The 21,273-nt window shown below is 37.8% G+C and overlaps 1 protein-coding gene across 2 annotated transcripts; it reads left to right on the top strand.

The window, feature by feature from the left end:
- Window positions 1-49: 49 nt before the first annotated feature.
- ptprnb (protein tyrosine phosphatase receptor type Nb) lies at window positions 50-21,194 on the top strand. Of its 2 annotated transcripts, XM_082136752.1 has the most exons (23): window positions 50-345; window positions 2,614-2,664; window positions 3,425-3,535; window positions 4,323-4,428; window positions 4,513-4,639; window positions 4,769-5,108; window positions 5,228-5,365; window positions 5,499-5,533; window positions 6,348-6,637; window positions 6,878-6,964; window positions 7,944-8,023; window positions 9,109-9,173; window positions 10,775-10,984; window positions 11,269-11,520; window positions 13,372-13,519; window positions 13,734-13,807; window positions 14,244-14,321; window positions 14,969-15,088; window positions 15,191-15,357; window positions 18,129-18,182; window positions 19,071-19,135; window positions 19,242-19,315; window positions 19,559-21,194. In XM_082136752.1, exons 1-23 carry the CDS (start codon window positions 270-272, stop codon window positions 19,628-19,630), a joined length of 2,820 nt encoding a protein of 939 aa, XP_081992878.1. In that variant the 5' UTR covers window positions 50-269; the 3' UTR covers window positions 19,631-21,194. The 2 variants fall into 2 exon arrangements, with proteins under 2 accessions (XP_081992878.1, XP_081992879.1); XM_082136753.1 differs by lacking the exon at window positions 6,878-6,964.
- The last annotated feature ends 79 nt before the right edge of the window (window positions 21,195-21,273 follow it).

The following is a 21,273-nucleotide window of genomic DNA, read 5'->3' as shown; positions in this document are numbered from 1 at the left end:
TTATGATGTAATTTGTGTATTACTCAAAATAACTGCATTACTGTACTGATTGTCGTGCCCACTATCCGGGTTTTCAGTCTGTCCTGCCCTCTCGCCCCCTCCCTTCAGGAGCGCACTGGTGCTTCTTCTCGCAAACACTCATCTTTATCGCACTCTTGCCCACGTCTCGTGTTTCTGAAGTTTGGCACGCGCGCAACATCACATTGATCGCTGTGTCATCTAAATATGTCGGTGTAAACGGAGACCGAGGAGAGAGAAGCCGAGGGAAGATGAAATCGGCGCGTCTGTGGATGCTGGTCTGTTTGGCGACTGCGTGCTGTCAGCTTGGCACCGGTGATAGATACGGTACGTCAAGAGCACGAGCCACAGGTTAACTTCAGCTGACTGATGCATGATTCAACTGCGGAAAATCAACTGTATTAAATAACAGATTTTAATATGGTTGCATATCTCCTCCCCCCACTCACACACATTAAATGCATGTGCACTATCTATAGCCTTCATAGTTTTGTTTTGTTTTTTTACTTTAATGTCACATTGTAAGCGTTTATAATCTAAAGCTGCATTTGGAATTAGTAAAAACGCGCAATGTTATGCACAAGAACGTGCTTGCTAAACGCTATCAGTAAAATTGTTACATGTATTTAATATAATTTTGACAAAGAAAATCCTGTGCTTGCTGTAATGTTGACGTCGAAGATATAACGCTTGTCTCGGGTGGGATGAATGGCAGCGTTAGAAAATATATTTAATTGTGGGAAAAGTGCTTATTGTTTTCACTTATCTTTAAGATGATGATGATGATAAAACAGTTGTATTCATTTTATATATATATATATATATATATATATATATTTGGCTACATTTCAAATATATATTTATCACAATAGTCTTAATGTAAATTTACTGATAACAAAACTAACTTTGTTGTGTGTGTTATTAAGGAAAATCATGGGGTTCATTGCGAGTAGGAAACTGAATAAAAAGCTTTTAAGATTGTGTATTAAGATTAAGTATGTGCAAATTGTACAAAATATTTATTTATTCTACCTTATTTTGTATTATTTGTCTTATGTTGTATAATATTCTTATTCTCTGACAAAAAAAGGCAACATTTTGGCGATCTGGCATGAGATACAGGCATGATTCATAATCCCCGCAACAACGCAGCATACTGTGCGATTTATACGACGCGAACAGCCACATCTGTGTTTAAAATAGTTCACAGTAACAACACTATTTTTATTCTGGTACAATATGGTTATTTAGTGGCATTAATCACTTATGCAGCGATAATTTGAACAGCTGAGCAATCCTCTGCCTTCATAGGCATTTTACGACTTTCACACAAGACCATAGTCCATTGCTAAGAGGCCATTCTGTTTGTTGTGGTGTAAAAACTCAGCACCATGGACAGCGGAAGTAGTCAATTTCTAATTGCGCACAGTGGGGTCGATTTGGGAACAATTGCTTCAAATTAAACTGAAGTTGATGGGGCGTATGTAAGCGGGGTGGGGGGGTGTCTGAGTGGTTGTCTCGTACACAGAGATAGTATGTTCGCTTGTGCACTGCATCTGTGTTAGCTCCTCTTCGGCAGGCTGACTCACCACTGACGATCCATCTCACGTCATTCTTATAACAGCCGTCACTGTGAGGGCAGAGGCATAGCCTACAAAACTCTATGGGAATGTGTCATTAATCTATGAGAGAGCTGTTGTGGAAGCTGAACAGCATAAATATTGATTTCCATGTGACAAAAGTGGCATAATAGATAGGAGATGTGTAATTAGGCTACTAATTATGGGTTTCAAATTAAGAAAGGAATCTTGGGGGATTTATCTCCTCTCCTCTTCTGCACCCCATCTCTTACACTTTTGCCTCACATACAGCCTCAGAAAGACTTTACATTTATTTTGATATAGTAGCCTACAGCAGACTGGAGCAGGAACTCCCACTCATGTAACCAACTTTCATCTCATGATTCAATTATATATGATGAGTGTGTCTGCCCAACTCTCAAGTGTGTGTGTATGTTTGAGAGAGCACAAGGGGACTGGAGGAAACAGAAGGTTGGCAGAGTGCAAAATTTTCTTTTATGCTTTCAAACAAACATGAAAAACTGGCTTGTCCTATAGAGCTTGATTTTGTGTTTTTTTCTTCTTTTTTTTTTCTCTCTCTCCGTAATTTACCATTCTTATTTGTAAATCCTATTAAGAAACATTTGTACCGAGATGCAGATGGCAGTTAGAGCTACTCTTGCTTGTTTTATCTTCTGGCAAATTTTACTAATGCCCATTATGGTGGCTGGTCATTATTCCAAACCAGAACCTGTTTGCTGCTGTGGTGTTAAATTGATTGAAATTGTTTGATAAGCAATTGCACAAACTGACTTATGGTGCTGAAATTGTCAGAGGTGTGCTGGTTAATGTAAATGTAACTCATATCTCTGGGATGTTTGTGCTGCTGTGAGCCAGCTATAGTACAAATCTTGAAACAACCTGCTCACTTATGAGAAGAGATGGTCTGTGCTGGTCTATTTTGTCAAATGTCAGAAAAACATTAACCTAAAAGTCTTTCATACTCTGTTCTTTTTCTCCATTTCTTTCTGGTAAGGTTGTCTGTTTGATGAAGGCCTGTGCTCCAGTGGGCAGGTTTGCTGGGATGGTGAGTGCTGCCATATTTTACAGTTTCCGTTTTACATAATGTTACTCATCACTGGAAAATAATGAACAATAATGAATAACTATGAGTCTCTGGAACAGATGTGCAATATTGACTCTACATAGTAGTGGTAGTGCCATCCCTTCCGTCTTTTATGTTTTATTTGGCTTTCATGCACCAGTCTTGTCCTCATGTTTATTTGTTTTATGTGTATAAAATCGCCTTCATTGCCTGTCATGCTGACAAACACGACAAACTGATTTTGTAAAAAAAAAAAAAAAAATCCTGTAAATACAGATTATTATGTGTAGGTTTGATCTCTGACTATTTTGTAGCTTTTAGCTAAAGCTGATCTGTGCAGTTTAGAGTGTAAAAAAAATAAATAATCATTGACTACACACTAAACACACACTTTCACCATCACCTGGTCTTACCCAATCAGTGTTCTTCAACCATTTCCATGGCAACTGTGACATCACACAACTTCACCCTCCTGGAGTCTCTGTTTATGTCTAATACAAGCAGAAAGAGCAGGGGTGAGAAATCAAAATATAAAAAGGCAAAGAGATCCTCAGATAAACCTTTGAGTGTATTTTTTGTCAATGTTTGTGGCTGTCATAAATACATTAAATAGAAAGCTGCACAATATATATATGTATGTATTAGGTGAGCTGTTTGATGCTACTGCACAAGCCATGACCACTGTCAATATTTATACTCTGTCTAAGACACATAGTGTAAGGTTTCTATATGTGTTTTCCAGATGAGCTGTTTGGTCAGTGTCTCACACAGAGACAGGAAAGGTTTCGCTACAGGGTGACTGCAGCCTTACTAGACAGACTGCAGTCATTATTGCAAACGCTCATGAAGGAAGGTGAGTTTCTCATGCAAATTTTAAAATCCTCCTTCAGTGGAAATGAAAATTCTTGGCACTTTTCCAGCTAGCAAAAAAATGACGGTTGGCATAGAAACCACACAATGCAAACACGATGGGCAAAGTGACGATTCATCCACCAACATGTGACAGAAAATGGTCCAAGTGTTACCACAGTAACCAAGGTCAAATGAATCAAAAGTGAATACATGTGTGAATATACATGTATCAATGACGCCTTTTTTCTGGATCTATTGGTTTAATAATAAATAAAAATAATGCAGTTTAACTTAAACTTGCACTTAAATCACCTCTTTATTTCGATAAAGCATTAATATGTCAGGGTGCTACAACTGTCCTGGTATCATAATAAAAAAGCCTCATTCAATAAAAATCATCATTCTTAAAAAAGAAAATCTTCTGATGTGCCATTGAGAGGACCGTGTAACTCCTTACCCTGTGAAACTCTCTAAAACTAATTACTCATGATATTTGTAATATATTTAATTAAATATACTTTAATATATATATTTTTTAAAACCATAAAAATAAATAACACTTAAGATTTAAGGAAAACATTATAACTTTTAGTTTGAGGATTAACAAATGACATTTTTAGAATGAAACTGAAATTAGTAGGCTACAATTTCTAAGAACATTTCGCATGTTTTAGACTAGATTTTTCCCTTTTTTATCATGAACATTCTTATTGTGTAATTTACCCACAAACAATACAAACCTTTTTGGTTGCTCTGGGCTGATGTATTTTTCACTTTTTATTTTGCAGGATTAACTTGGCGGGATGATGTCACCCAATCAGTGATTAAGAAAGAACTTAGCAAAGTTCCGAAGATCCCAGTTTCTTCTGGGATAAAGAATGTCCCATCCACAGAGTATACAATTTTGTCACATATTCAGTTTCCTTTCCCTTTTCTTCCACTGCATTTATTTTTCTCTTAATCTCTCTATTATAAAAGGCCTCAGATTCGCCCTACAAACCAGCTCAACTCCAAACTGGTGCAGCCTTATATGGACTACATGATTGTCGATCCACCTCAGTCATCTCTCCATATGCAGAGTTTGGATCCATATAGTTACCAGCGAGTGAGAGAACCTGCACAAGCACCAAACACATACTGTAGCACTTTTGTTCAATTGTGCTCATTGTAGCTTTGGCCGGATGTCTACAACTACTTCTCTTTAATTCCTGCATCATGTCTTTTTGTCTCACAGTATGGTTACCAAGATGAAGAGGAGCGCTCTTTGAACCTGGTGGATGGGGGCAGGTACCCACCGGCCTCCTCTCGAATTAAGGGAAATTCTCCACTTCCTCCGTCTCTAGATAAAGATGATCAGCTTCTGCAGGATCTGATGACTCTCCTCCTTTCCTCGCCTGCACAGCCGACCTCACGCCATCGTGTGGCAGCGCCTCACTCCGCCTCGTCTTTTTTTCAGGAGCTGGATTTCCCGCTTGACTATAACAAGGGCTTCTTTTCCCAAGATGAGAAGATCAACAGCCAACAGGAGCAAAAGAAAGGTCCTCAGAAGTATGGAGTTTTTCCTGGGCACAGTGGTGAGATTGTTTTTTAATTTATGTTTAGTTAAAAAACATTGTATGTATATATATATATATACACTGTATGTTATATATACTTTTATACTTTGCCAATGACTTCTGAACTCTGACTCCAGGACCCACTCAACAGAGCCTGAATGAGCTGCTCCTGCAACATGGATTTGATCTAAACCACCTGAACCCCGAGGAGACGGAGCGTCTCTTCACTGTTCTTCAACTCCTGCAAAGCGAACCGACAAACAATCAGAGAAAACGTGAGCACCCTGAGATTTCACTGGAACTTTTATAGAGTATCAGTATACAACTCCAAAATATACGCACCATATACGAGGAGTTGGAGCTCCAAAAAATATGTAAAGTCATAAATGCTTGTTTTCCTTTATTCAGCTGAAACAAAGGATTCTTCTGGGCCTCCAAAAGTGGTGAGCATCAAAATGTTTTTGCTGTAAAGTGCTTTAGTATTGTTACAAGGTTGCGTTCATCTCAGTAGTAATGCTATATATTACCTACAGGGGGCAGCAAGTGTTAACTCATAATACTATGAAAATAAATGTATAACATGAGGGAAACAAGAGCATGATTATGTGTGATTTGTTTTGTAAATCTTTTATCTTTTAGGCCTCTTACCAAACATTGTATCTCTGCACATAGGTGCTTTTATACTGCTGAAACAAGATATCCTTTCCTCCACCTTTCGTCTATGATCAATAGTCATGGTTAAAAAATAAACAGACACTACTTGATGGTCCTCCCAAAGGCATTTTAAAGAAAATAAGAGAGAAAAGCACTATACATCATAAATTGAACAAATTATTATCTGTTGTCAGTTTTAGGCTGGAATACACTACACAACCTTTGCCCAGATTTCTGCTCAGATTTACAGGATGAGTCGAGGTTAGTTGCCGAAAGTCAGAGCAAGTCTACAGATTTCAGATGACAGATTTCACAGAAAATCGTGTAGTGTAAGATGACTCTGATTTTTTAGCTTCACAATCAGACTATGATTCCATCCAATTTGAGGATATCAAACATGTTTGATATTTTGAGCAAATTTTAGAACAAGCTACAAGGCAAGTGTTTCTGACTGATTTGGTTGTGTTTCGAACAACTTTAATGTCTGGTAGGCAGTGTAACCAAGTCAGCAAGTATATGATGCCTATTGTTTTAAAATTTGTAAAAGTTGTGGAGTTTATTCCAGCCTATTCCTGACATGGCATGTTTTATGTGCTATATCAGATGAAGATTTCAGAGGAGGAGATGACCCATGTGGTGGAGAAGGCTTCTGCCCCAGCTACAAATTCCTCTTTCCCTTCCCCACTCAACCCCGGGCCCAAAACCTCCCATAAGAGCCCCGGGTCCCCAGGAACCTCCCAGGATAACTCCATCCCAATGGGTGCCAGTGCACTAGGGCCTTCAGCTCTTAAACAAGAGGACGGACGACTTGGAAAGGGAGCCCTGAGTGTGCAACCAGGAAAGAATGAAACCAAGTTAAAGGAGGAATTTGGATACATTGTCACCAATCAAAGGTACAACTAACAGTTTAGACTGTTGTACTGAGTGCTAGTCTATGTGGGCGTTACTTTTGTCTGAAAGCAAAGTAGTCATGTGGTATTTACTTTCAAAACACTACTGAAGGACCTGAGGGCACACGTCAAATGGGATATTCAGTGGAGAGTCTGTTTGTGTGTTGTTTTTGTGAGTTATGTGTTGGTTTGTGCTTGTGAAATTGTGTGTGGGGGCATATGAATGTGTATGTCTCTCTACAGCCATCTTAGTCTGTCTGATGGGGTTCGTCTTCTGAAGACCCTTGCTGAGAGGATCCATCTCACCACTGGCTCTTTCATCAATATCAGGTAGGCTTAGGTTTAGCAGCAAAAGCTGAGGAGAGTCCCAGAATTAGCTTTGATGCGGTGGGCACTAACCCTAAGCTTTATTTAATTAGCAAACTTGCAAAGGTATGTACTAACACACAATTTGAAGATATGGAAATAAAAAAGCAAGCTGTTTAACTTAGCTAACAATGCTTTACTTATTTAATATAATTATTTTATTAAAGCAAACAGTCTTGATTACTGTTTGTTGCTGTGGTTAGGAAGAAAACACTAATCCCACCAACCCTTTTTACTAAATCAAACTGTGGTGAGCTGGAACCTTGATCCATTGTCCTAGGAGGACAGAGGGGGATGGCTAAGAGGGAAAGAATGAGAGAGAAAAGTGAATGGAATGAACTGACCTCAAAAGTGGATTTGCTTCACTACTTGTCCTTCCCTTTTTGCTTGGATCACAATCTAACATAATCAGGGTTTGAAATTAACACCTGCCAACCCACCAAATGCAGATGAAAATCTATCGTGGCAGGTAATGCATATCAACTCACTAGCTAATTTGACAGGTTATGTTTCATAAATGATGTCCTATGACTTTTTTCCTATGAAGTTCCTATTTTCCTTATTATGTCCAGAGCCCTTCCCCTAAGAGGAACCTCCAACATTATTGAAACAAAAGCTTAAAGAACTTTGACGAGGTGTGTCGTGCCACATCTTTAAAATTAGAAAATGTGAAAAGTCACAGATCATTTTGTTTTATTTTGGTATCTGCAAACATTATTTTTATAAAACTGGAAGCCATTCAATGATTCAGAATCAGATTTAATGAGATATATTTAAATCTAAGCTTTGAATTTGGTAATCTGGTTTATTTCTGAAGTTCTGAATGGCTTGTAACGTAAAAATTTAGTGGCATAATTGGCTGGTGAGTGAAAAAGTTTATTTCAAACCCTGTTCATAATCATACGGGAAACTTGCATGTGATTAAAAATTCTGCTCTACACAGTGTGGTTGGTCCAGCTGTCACTTTCCGGGTGCTCCCTAACAGCCAGAATTTATCAGCAAATGAGGTGTCCGAAAAGACCGGTGAGTAATGAAGAGAATGTTTCATGACTATTGACTAGTGATGTTGGTCACACAGAAGTGTTTCTGAGATACATAATAATGGCTCAGAACTCATATAACACAAAGTAAAAACTAAATACTTGATAGGCTTAGTTTTTTCCCCCCTATCTTGATGTATTTCTGAAGAGCTTGTCCTTGTTTTTAAATAGAAAATGGCCTTTATTTTATGCTACAGCCATTAAGATGATTTGCCACTAGATGTTGGTGTTATTAGGGGGAGGGGCATTCTCACTCTAGAGAGCATTTGATTTGACTAAATAAGTGAGTGCACCATGAGTCATCAGTTTTTTTGGCCTGCTTCTGGAAGAGGACTGGATTGTAATTGCGTATAAAAAGTGAATTTTGACAAAGTTTTGGAGCACACTAGCCGTAAAAGCAAACAGACCCAGGTGACTAAAAATCTGTTTGGATGAGTCACGTGACCCACATCCTTTGAATTCTATATTTGCATCAAGTGTATACATTATTGATTAATGTTATTGAACATAAGCTATGTGTATCTGATCATATTTCAGTTACGTACCATTATTAAAGCAATAAGCTACTTAAAGCTGTGCGCTTTTCTAATCGCGTTAAAAAAATCACTGTAGCCTAATGCACAACCTTTTGTGACCTTTCGTTGCTTTATACGACAAAAGACTGGCGCACAGTGAATAGACCTTATTCACAGCAGCACCATCTTTGATTTTTAATGGGAATGAAAGCGAGGCTATGAGGGATAGACATACATCTCTTCAGTGGGTTGTACTGTTATTTAATGTGTTTTTGGATTACAAAACACTGCAAAATGATATTTCCAAGAAATTTCAGTAGACAAAAAAACTCCAGACAACATGAACTATGGAAAATTATAAGTGATCTAGGAGCTTTATACAGCCCATGCCATTGAAAACATGGCAAGTCTATCCCTCACAGCTTCGCTTTCATACCTGTCTATTTAAATGTCTTCTATGTATCCGTTTATAAGAAAGTATGTGGAGAAAACATTAGAATAAGCTGTCTGTGACTGTCTTTACATTGATTTTGTTAATTTTTTTCACATGCAGTGGCTCAAAAGAACCTTCTAGAATCAGAGACTGGTCTAAAGGTGCTTCAGGCAGGTGTTGGGGAGGTAAGGATGTGCAGAAACATTGAATCAATGTCTTAACTTTTGAGCCTGTTGTTTATCCCTTTCCCGATGATTTCTGTCTCTTTCGATGGTTGAGGAGGGAATATCTCACAAGACCCCTGACACCCACCCCCGCCCCGTCTCATTTGCTTTGTTGCTATGACAACGACATCATACGTGTCAAACTGTCAGGCGCGTTCACGACTCTAAGCGCGCGACCGATTGCCATCCCAAATGCTTCTCCCCCTCAGAGCGCAACATTCCCGCAAAACATCACGATGTCTGTTCCAGGGCTGAGCTCGGTCACCGTTGTTCGTTTCCCGCGAACTTAAACTTACCAACCGTTCCACTCCCTAAGAAAAGTGGACGAAATTCAAATGTCAAACCGGTGCAGAAGAGCTCTAGGGTTATTGCACGTACAAATTTCTGCTCATCTTCGGCGGACCACGGGGCGCGTGAGGTTTCCATTCTCCATTAGTTTATTGATTTTTTGGTGAGTTGCACTTCTTCTTAAACTTGATTAAATGTTACGTTGTATTAATATAGTGTTACATTATATTAAACATGTTAATTAAACACGTGCAAGTGCAGGTCATACGGAGCAGTAAAACTATAAAGAAATCTGCTTTTTTTAATCTAACGTATCCACCTACCTGTCGTTTCAGTTCACTTGATTCTTGGTTAGAAATCTCATACAGATCACATGTTGCTGGAAAAAAAAAATATTTAAAAACGTTAATTATGAAATATGACCGTTTTAACCACACACTATCTAACTCCTTGGTTTTACCAGCATTCATTTACTCACTCTCCGAAGTCAGTGTTTTAAATGATCAGACTTGTAATCTTTGGATAAAAGCGTCTGATAAATAATTAAATGTACGTTAAATGTAATAATAAATGAGTTACTTTACTGGCCGGTCCAGACTGTTTTATTTGAATCTAGGAACCTGCTGTAGTCGTTAAACTGTTTTCCTCGAAGTGCTCAGTGATTTGTTGAAATAAAGAACGCGCATAAAAAATGACCAATCAGAATGATTTGCACTCAGAATCTCAGCACAGACAGTGATGTCAGGTAAAGTTGGTTGCTGTGGCGACAAGGTCAGTGCGGTGTGCACACAGGAGTGATGATGTAATGCCCTGGCTCCTGTGTGGTCTGCATCATTCTAGCAGAGAAATAGGACTAGGGAATATGATGGGATTCTTGTGTGTTGAAATGAGGTGTAATAAAGATTTTAGATAGTCTTCCACTCTCTGTTTCTCTCATCAGTTATTTGCTTTATATCTATTGTCACGTTAATTACTACTGTGGTACTTGCATCAGACGTTATGATGTTGCCCACTGAGTCATAGTTCCAGACAGCGGGGTGGGATGTTCTGCCCTGTTTTAAATACTCTTTTTAATACTCTCATGGACCCTCTCTCCCTCTTCACTTTTCCATCTTAAAATATTTCAGAGTCCTTTATGGTTCCTCTCAGGGGTAAAATTTGTGCTTCTCTAGGATAGTACAAACTATGGTAACACAACATTAAGTATGGGATGTATAAATGATTTGTGATTCATATATTTGTTTTCATCTTTTTCCTTCTCTCCGTCATTGCAGAAGAACGATGGCCATGCGTTGCCAGTGGCAACACGTGTACGTGACAACACCCAGTGGGTGTTCCTCATGTTTGTGGGTGTGGCTTGTGTGGGTGGACTCCTGGTGGGGGCATTGACCATCGCCTGCTTGCGCACCCATGCCCGCCAGTTGGCCTCAGGGAAACTGGGACTAGGACCTGAAGCAGGAAATGTGACGCATTATGAGTACCAGGTCGGAAGGAGTGTTTGAAATGCGTACTGCATCATATCTCTGTAATAAAATCTCTGAATTCAAGCTAATTTAGTGGCTTTGGCTGTGATGGCATGTTATTATCTGACACTAATGTGATCAGATTTAGGCTATTTGATTTGAACAGAAGCAAAGCAGAGTAATTTGATTAGCGTTGATATTCATTTACTGTCTGAATTTCATATGCAGCATGTGCTGCAATTTGTCAGTAATAGCTAATTCTCTGTTTCTTTCTCTCACATTCTCTGATTTTCTTAATTTTTCAGGATCTTTGTCGGCAGCACATGGCTGCTAAGTCCTCTATGGGCAGGCAGGACTGCGGAGTCGGAGCTGCAGGGGGTGCCGGTGCAGGAGGAGGAGGTGGTGGAGGAGGAACGGATACGTCACGAGTCAGTAGCGTGTCGTCACAGTTCAGTGATGCACCTCAGCCAAGCCCTAGTTCACATAGCAGCACCCCCTCCTGGTGTGAGGAGCCAGCACAGTCTAACATGGATATCTCCACTGGGCACATGATACTGGTAGACACTCTATACCCCTATTTACCGACACAAAAAAATTAAGGCCCGTTCACACCAAGAACGATAACTATTTGGTAGAGCTGAACGATTCTGGATAAATTGAGAATCACATTTTTTTTGTTTCAAATAGAGATTGCGATTTCCAACGATTCTGAACAGACAACTAAACAGAATAACAAGTAATTTACTAGAGGATCTGAAAAAATGTTAATGGCTGCTGTTTATTTAAAAAGCGTTTAATTAATTTGAATAAATTATTTTCAAAAACAATCGGTTTGAATTAATGATTCAATGACTCGTTCATAAATACTTCACTTGTTTTATTGCTGGATGAATATGTCGCTACATCCCAATTCGCAGACTACCTGTTCTAAACAATATTTCAAAATTCATTCGAAATGAAGCACCAAGTTACTTTCAAAAGGGGTTACTTTCTGCTATCATTTGAATACATTGAATACTTTTTCACTCACCAGCCAATTTGTTACCGGCCATTCAGAACTTCTTCTAGCCCCCATCCCCTCCCCACACACAAAAAAAAAAGAGAGAGAGAAAAAAACAGATTAACTGCGTCACAGCTTATATTATAAATTTAGGATTTTGTTTGAACAAGAAATGAATGTATGAAATCCAGTCATCTCCTCCCTTCCTCTTTCATCCTCATCCTTTTCACCAGCAATGCAAGTTTGAGAGGTGGCGCCCTGACAAATCTCGCAAGAATCACGACTTGCTTTACGGCACAACGTCACTTACATCAACAACATATGAAGTAGCCTCTATGGAAGACACTAGCACGCATTTCAGACGTGAATCATGGCAGATATCATAGATATGACGAAGATAGCGTGGTCGGAAGAGTGCAGAGATGGCTCTGCGTGAGTGGTATTTACGACAGTAACGTTAAATACAAGTACTCCACAGCGACTCTAGGGGTCGCTGTTTGAGAAAAACGGAAACTGCATAGTGTGCCAAATGCTTTTTAATCGTTGCTATTACTTCAATGCAAATGAACAAGCCCACCACTATAGTGATGGGTATGTTCAATTAAGCCAGATATGTGCAGATTTTGCGCAATACGCTGTATTTAATATATCATGATGACTCACGAGTTGAGTATTTGCGCTAAATCTACGCAGATTTGGCTTACACAAACTTCCCCAGCAAAGTGAGTAAACAATAAATAACTTGCCAAATTGGCTAGGGATTTGACAGCGTTACCTGCCACAGTTGGTCTTTACCCGCATTAGGCGGGTTGGCGGGTGTTAATTTCAAACCCTGTTTGTAACACAGAAATAATGATGCTTTGGTTGAAAAGACTGTGAAGCTGTTCAGTACCTATACATGACAACTTCTTTCTCCAGGTCAGTGGCAGCGCCAACGCAGATCTGAATGTTCCGGTGTGATTTTAGTAGACACAGGAGAATTGTTGTCATTTAGGAATGAGATCGTGTGGGTGTTTAAATCGTGCAGCTCTACTATATGGTGTGGACTTTCCTATTCTCATAGAATTACAACACTTATTAAAACTTTATAGTTATCATTATAGTATTCATCCCTGGTGTGTCACAGCCTTTTATTCTTTCCCTTTGGTTAACACTTTGTATATGAATTGGCCTGCTGCTGTTCATAAACATTAATATTTATTATATTATTTACTTCATGCTTTACAAAGAGTGTTTTTGATTTGATTTTGTTAGTATACTGGCATTCTCTAAATTTTCTTTTTTTTAAGTATCACATGAATGAGCAGCATTTCTGAGAAATCAGGAGTCTTTACTGGTGTTTCACTCTCTCTCTCTCTCTCTCTCTCTCTCTCTCTCTCTCTCTCTGTCTCTCTCTCATGTTTTCTAGGCATATATGGAGGATCATCTGAAGAATAAAGACCGTTTGCTCAAAGAATGGGAGGCTCTGTGCTCCTACCAGGCTGAACCCAGCACCATCTCAGTGGCCCAGAGTGAAAGTAACATAAAGAAGAACCGCTGCTCTGATGCCGTGCCCTGTGAGTACGACCCCATTGCCCCCCACCCCCACCCCCTGCCTGCAAGTGTACCTGAGGAGTTAGTTCAGTGTGAACACACTACTCACGCTATTTATACTATAAAATGGCATAAAAAAGTGCATAAGTACGTAAAATAGTACGCATCTCTTTTTCACACAACCTGATCGACCCTTTTTAATGGATTAGATGTGTAACCGTCAATTGTTTTATGCAGATGACCATTCAAGAGTGAAGCTGAAGGCTGAGATTAACCCCTCCAGGACAGATTACATCAACGCCAGCACCATTGTAAGTATGTGCACTTGATGGTCCTCTTTGACCTGGACCTCATCATGTGACTCAGTGCAGTTTGAAGGGCCTGCATTATTGTCTCTTTCCTTTCCTCGGTAGCTGAAATCTAAAGCTAGAAAGCCGTCCCTTCCTTGCATCTCCTCCTGTTACCAAGGCAATAATCCATTTATTCCTCATAGATGTGCAAGGCTGCCACTGGTTTCGGAATCCCCCTCTCAGCGTTGCCATGGTTACATTGCATTGATCTCATTCATGATGTTTAGGTCTGGAATCCCCTGCTGCTCTGTTGTAGTTGAGAGCAAGGGATCATCAATTAAGCCTTCACGCGCCTCGGATCACATTAATGGCCTGTTGTCGTGGTGATGGGCAGATCCAGGGTTAAGAAGGGCTAAAGCACTGACCCCTGACCTTTTGTCTACTATTGACCCTTTAGATCGAGCATGACCCCCGGATGCCAGCTTATATTGCCACCCAAGGACCTCTCTCACACACCATCTCTGATTTCTGGCAGGTCAGTCACATCTGTGTATGGATGTGAGACCTTTGTAATCATTTGATATAAAGTTATACAAGTTGCTTGAAATGTACATTACCATTAAAAAATGTGGGTCAGTAAAATTATATATATACTTTTATTCAGCAAGGATGCATTAAATTGTTCAAAAGTCACAGTAAAGATGTCTACATTTAAAAAAATATATATATTTCAAATAAATGCTGGTTTTTTTTAGCTTTCTATTCATCAGATAAATAATAATAATAATGCATCACGGTTGCCATAAAAATATTAAGCATAACAACTGTTTTCAACATTGATAATAATAAGAAATGTTATCTGAGCACCAAATCACCATATTAGAATGATTTCTGAAGGATCATGTGACACTGAAGACTGGAGTAATGAAAATTCAGCTTTGCCATCACGGGAATAAATAAAACTTTAAAATATAAATGAATATATAAATAATTATATATTACATTTAAATAGTATAATTTTGCAGCTTTAGAGAATTCTTTCAAAAACTTTAAAAATCTTTTTTTAATGGTGTATTTCTGTATATTTTACACTGTTCTACGTATCAATTATTGCTTATTTTCTGTGCATTCATGTAAATACAGCTTAAATGGCATGTTTTGTAAGGCGTGTATGTTGCGCAGATGGTTTGGGAGAGCGGATGCACAGTCATAGTGATGATGACGGCTCTGGTTGAGGACGGAGAAAAGCAGTGCGATCGCTACTGGCCCGATGAGGGATCTTCTCTTTACCACATTTATGAGGTTTGTAATATCACTTGTGAACCTGAAGAGATGCCTTGAGCAGTTTGCTTTATGTAGTGTAAACTATATAAAATGTTGTTACCCTTCAATCATCTCTCTCAGGTGAACCTGGTGTCTGAGCATATATGGTGTAATGACTTCCTGGTGCGTAGTTTCTACCTGAAGAACGTCCAAACCCAGGAAACTCGAACCCTCACTCAGTTCCACTTCCTGAGCTGGCCCGCACAGGGAATACCCACCTCCACACGCCCTCTGCTGGACTTCCGCAGGTACTACACATGCTCACAAACATACTTAATGTGTAAATACATTACTTACACATGTATGAAGGCTTAATTATTGCCTGATTGTGATTATTTACTCTAATGGCAATAACATCATAATATTATAAAATGCTATAAAATAATAAGAACCATCATTTTATTTGTTTTACTGTTAATTATATACTAAGGTGGGGATAGGTGGTATTTTTTAACAATTATAAATATTTTTATTCATGTCATTTTACAGCTTTTCAGTTGTTGTTATTAATTCTTAATAACAACAACTGAATTCTTAAGGTGTTAGTGTAATAAGCGTACACTATAACTTTCATACAGAAAATGACAAATAATAGTCAGAAATGACATAAAAAAAAAAAAATTGCAGCTAAAACCATGACAGCTCTGTGTGAATTTATGTATATGTCAGTTTGACGTCATGTTCTCCATTTGCTCTCTCTTTTCTCCCAGCTGCCATGATATCATTCCATCATGCTATACTCTTATTCCCTCCATTCACTTCAGTCTCTTTTATCCTCTCGACCTCTGTCAGTCTCTTTCTGAGAGCGATGGAGCGCAGTAGCGAGGTATTGCACAGCTGTCTGTGTCATTTTTGTGGTTTGCAGCTAGTAGTCTGGTTCCAGTTGCATAGTCACAAAAATGAGCACAGACAGGTGTGGCTGCAGCAACGCTGATGAAACGCTCCATCGCCTAACTCCCCCTCCACGTTCTCTGTCGACCTTTCCATCTTAGTCTCTTTTCATTTCCTTTTCTGTGTCTCTCCTTTCTCCAACACGTCCTTACATTACATGCTTTTTGATGTTTGGGGTTGATGTTGCTTGTTTCTTACCACTCTTGACTGGTATAACACTCCTCTTTTTGATCTTTCTGGCTCTCTGCTGTGCAGTGGTCCTGATGTTTTCCTCTGATCTCTGTGGGTCTCTACTCTACATTAGCCTCGATTTTACAGTTCTTGCAAGGCGACCACTGTGTTGAAATTCCTCTCATCTTTATAAATTTTTGTTCTCCACCAAAGTCTGCAATTATTTCATCTTAAATGGCTACATATATTCCAGTCCAGACACAATTTAATCATTGCTCTGTAGATTAAATTAAGCTTATGTTGTGCTTTGCTATCTGTTTTGTTTTTTTTCAGCCACTGAGAAAATGTATCGAAATCCAAACATTCTTCGTCATCAATACAAATCACAATCATCATGATATTATTATAAACACTAAAATGAATAACACCCAATGGAACATATTTCAATTTTCTTTTCGTTTTTTATTCAATTATAAAGCTTAACCATATCAAAATCCAAACATTCGCCATCATCATCAATACAAATCACAATCATCATAATATTAATATAAACACAAAAATAAATAACAGACAGAGCAACGTGTATATATAAAGACTTGCAAAATCCTCAAAGTCGGTCTGACATATTTTTTTTAAATGACCTTTTTTTTTTATCAGGCTCCTATGTTTAGGTTCAGTAATTTCACTTTAATGGCAATGAAAAGGTTATTATGTGAAGATTATTGAACTGCCTTATTTTCAAAAATTTCACTGATGAGTAAAATTAAAAACATAAATGCTCAAGGTTTTTTTGGGACATCTGAAGTCTTCGTGTATATACTGTATATTTATATATATATATACACTTTAACAAAAAACTTGTTATATTTGTCATCATCATCAATACAAATCACAATCATCGTATAAGCACAACAAATTACACAGAGCAACATATTTATACTTATTTGTTTTATTTTTTTAAACTTCAAAAATGTTCTGTATGTTAAAATGTTAAATGATTAAAATGATGAATCATTACATTATAAATGCACACTACCTTTCAAAGGTTTGAGGTAAGGACTATTTTTAATAATGATTTAACTTTTATTCAGCAAGCATGCATTAAATTGATCACATAGTAATCACAGAAAAGACTTTTACATTGTTACAAAAAATTTTTTTATTATAAAATAAACTTTCTATTCATCTTAGAATAGAAACCAAGCTATTTTGGTCAACTGTGGTTGTTTTTAAATGTGCTATACAAATACATTTGAACTTTTAACTATTCTTCAAAGAATCCTGAAAAACAATATCACTGTTTATACCAAATATTAAGTATCAAAACTGTTTACAAAATTAATAATCATATAATAAATGTTATAATTATACATATATGATAGTTAATAATAAATGTTTCTTAAGCACTAAATCAGCATATTAGAATGATTTCTGGAGCATCATGTGACACTGAAGACTGGAGTAATGGCTGTTGAAAATTCAGCTTTGCCATCAGAAGAATAAATTACAAATATATAAAAATAGAAAACAGTTTTTAAATTGTAATAATATGCAAATAAATGCAGCCTCAGTGAGCATAATTGACTTCTTTCAAAACCATTAAAAATCGTACTAAACCCAAACCGTTGAATACAGTTCTATACAGTTTTTATAGACATTTAAGAAACGGACTTACATTAATAGAATGTTTGTTATTCAACATCGTAATATTTGGATAATGGATTTGGATTGCTTTTCTGGCATTTAATTACGGTACATATTACATACTTTTGTACTGCATACTCCTTTACACTGTCGTATGCATTCTTGTGAACATCTGACAGAAAGCAATGCCATTGCAACTTATAATCGTTACTTCATTTACTCAGAACCAGAGCTAATCTAACATAAAAACTATTTTTTGCTGCTTTGTAAGCACTAGTATTTCCTTCAGGAAATCTTTCTTTCTGCCCTTCAGGAAAGTCAACAAGTGCTACCGTGGACGCTCCTGCCCCATCATCGTGCACTGCAGGTATTTTAACACATTGGCGCGTTTGAGGAATTAAACGTTTTTATTAAAAAGTGTAGTTTGACTCCTTTTTGAGTTTAATATTAAAGGCGTGGTATAATGCCCTTTTCACAAGATGTAAAACAAGTATTTGATGTCCCCAGAGTGTGTATGTGAAGTTTTAGCTCAAAATACCTCAAAATACATTTTTGAGGGTGAGCAAAAATGCACCGTTTTTGTGTGTGTCCCTTTAAATGCAAATGAGTTGCTGCTCCTGGCACAGAGGGTCGAGCTTCAACAGCTTCCACTCACACAGACATGCACTGAAAATTTCAAAAGCTTTTAGCCTTTTATGTTCAAACCGGAGTCAGACAAAGATAGAGAGACTCACGAAGAAGTGACAACATGTAGACAACATTTCTGAATGGTTAGTTGATGAATTTATGTAGCTTATGTGTAGTTATCTTCTAGTCATTGATTAGCATATTCTGTCTTGATAATCTATAAATCGTGTTCCGGGGGCGGGATTTATGTAAATTTAAAGGTTTGTGATGTCACTAACCCGGGAGGAATGTCGTGTAGTCCCTACCAGCCGTTTGTTGTAGTCCTTAAAAGTGATTTCTTTAAAAGAAAATATCTCCCTTTGCTTTGAACTTTGAGCGTCGTAACTTTGCAGATGTTGTTTATGCTCAAACAGTAACATTACACACTAACTAAAGTTATAAAAGTGAAATCATAATCAACCACCCCTTTAAGAGATGCTAAGCCTACCAAACATTTTATTAGAAGGTGTTTTGAAAAACACCCAGTATTCTTGTCGAGATCAAGTATTGTGTTGTGAATTGTATGTTCACAAATGGCACATTAGATTTTTTTAGAGTGTATTGCTCACAGTATCGCCCTTCTGTGCAGTGATGGTACAGGCCGGACTGGAACATACATCCTGATCGACATGGTCCTGAACCGCATGGCTAAAGGTCAGCACATGATACAAACTAGTAAAGCTTGTGAAGAAATCAGTGTTTAGGAAAGTACAACATACTGAAGATGCTAAATAAAGTTTGTTGTTGTTTTTTAACACAGGAGTAAAAGAGATCGATATTGCCGCAACCCTGGAACACATTCGAGACCAGAGGCCAGGAATGGTGCGCACCAAGGTAATGAAGGACAGAACAGCAGAGCTGTGCTCAGTAACACCACAGAGCCCCAAATGAGAAATAAAAGCACTATTGTACCCATAAAACACCATAGTATCTGCAGCCTCTCTTGTTCTCCTCAGTTGCAGTAACTGCTATATATCATTTTCATTGGCGCTGATGGTGTTATTAAAGGAGAGTTTGACGGATGGAGTAGTGGATCGTAAAATATAAACGCTGATCTATGCTTTTCTCTCTCCTCAGGATCAGTTTGAGTTTGCACTGACCGCTGTTGCTGAAGAGGTTAATGCTATTCTCAAAGCTCTACCCCAGTGAAATGAATTCCCATGACTGAGCAGACACACATACACACTCACAGATTACATGCATGTGTACATGCCTTATGTGGCCACTGAGGTTAGTATTAGGGATGTGCACAAGTAATCAACTAGTCAAGTACTCGTTCTACAACTAACTAGTAAAACTCTACACAAACTACTCGCAAATTGATTTTCCTTTGCCTTCACTTCAATCGTTATTTCTACGGTAAGTGCATTGGGTGGCACTCTGGATACATGATGAAGAGGGGTGAGAGATCTAAGTGTGCAATATATCAGTCTTCATGGTTCTTGTTAGAGTCATGATTTCCAAAGACATAGCTTGTTATCTTGTGAAACCATTGTAAAGTTGATTTTTTTTTTTTTTACGTTTTAGTTTTTTTTAGGAGTAATGATTACTTGTTTTTAATGTAAGAGTACTTGCCTACAAAATTACTCTGTGGCATCCCTAATTATTACTTCTGATTTACTGCACATAAACACTCAAAACCACATATCCCAACTAGTTCTCCAAAATTGCCTTCCTACAGCATGTAATATCAAATCTCCTTTAAATGAATACTCACAAAAAAAGATATACTTGGACCTATATTTACGCTCTTCAAGATCTGATTTCTTCCTTGCCTTCACTCTTGGTAACACAAATGTAATTATCTAAAGGGAAGTCTGTTTCTCCGTGTTTGCGCTCTCTCTTTTATGCTGCCCTCAGTTTCACCATGGTGATGACTTAGTCCTGTTACGTACACTTCTTCAGTGTTATGTGAGTTTCCTACACAATAGTCTTGTCTACTGGGGTGGTAGGGGGCGGGGAAAACAATTTTCATGAAGGTGAGCTTTGCTGTAGTCTCATGTTCAACATATTTAACACACATTCAATGCTAACGTGTGCCCTCAGAATTTTAAACGTCCCCTTGCATGTTCATTTATAAAAATAAAAATAAATCCATTTCCATTTTACAGTTTTAATCTATTATACATAGTTATAACAACTGGCCCTCACAAGCAGAACATAAAATGTGGAAAAAATTGCTGATTCCATTTGAGCCTATTCATGTGTCTGAATCACATCCTAGAGACTCCACATTTCTTTAGTTTCCTATGGGAATCCATCACACTTCATTTCAATGAGAAAGCTATCAAATGCTCATGTGACAGCAGGAACTTGAAGTGGAAGATATGTTGAATTTCAGATACAATTTTGAAGAACATGCTGATCTGTTGCAGTGTTATGTTGACGACAGTGATCGAATTCCCCCTTTTCCTCCTTGGTCAAAATATCTCTACTTTATGGTTATTGTGATCAGCTTAATTGTTCTATTCCTCTGGCAAATCAGTGTAAAAAAAAAAAAAAAAAAGAATTTAAAAAAGTATATATATTTTGTATCTTGTGATGACTAATAAAACTTGTTTGTGAAGTGATGCAGAGCATCACTGTGTATATGTGTCTTTTTATTCAGTGTTTTATTTTTTTCATGTATTGAACTCTTTGCTTGTGCATATCTGTATAATTTGCAACAAGAATCATTTAAAAACACATAGTTATATATTAAACATAAAAAATAGCTGACCCAAAACCTAATTTTTGACAGAAAGGAGTCTCATTGCTTTATTATATCCTACTAGTTGAATTTTAGCAGCTAG

Source organism: Leuciscus leuciscus (genome assembly GCF_965113295.1).
Source record: "Leuciscus leuciscus genome assembly, chromosome: 14".
NCBI classification, from domain to species: Eukaryota; Metazoa; Chordata; class Actinopteri; order Cypriniformes; family Leuciscidae; genus Leuciscus; species Leuciscus leuciscus.
Note: the sequence above shows the minus strand (reverse complement) of the source record. Positions and strands in the feature narration are given on the sequence as shown.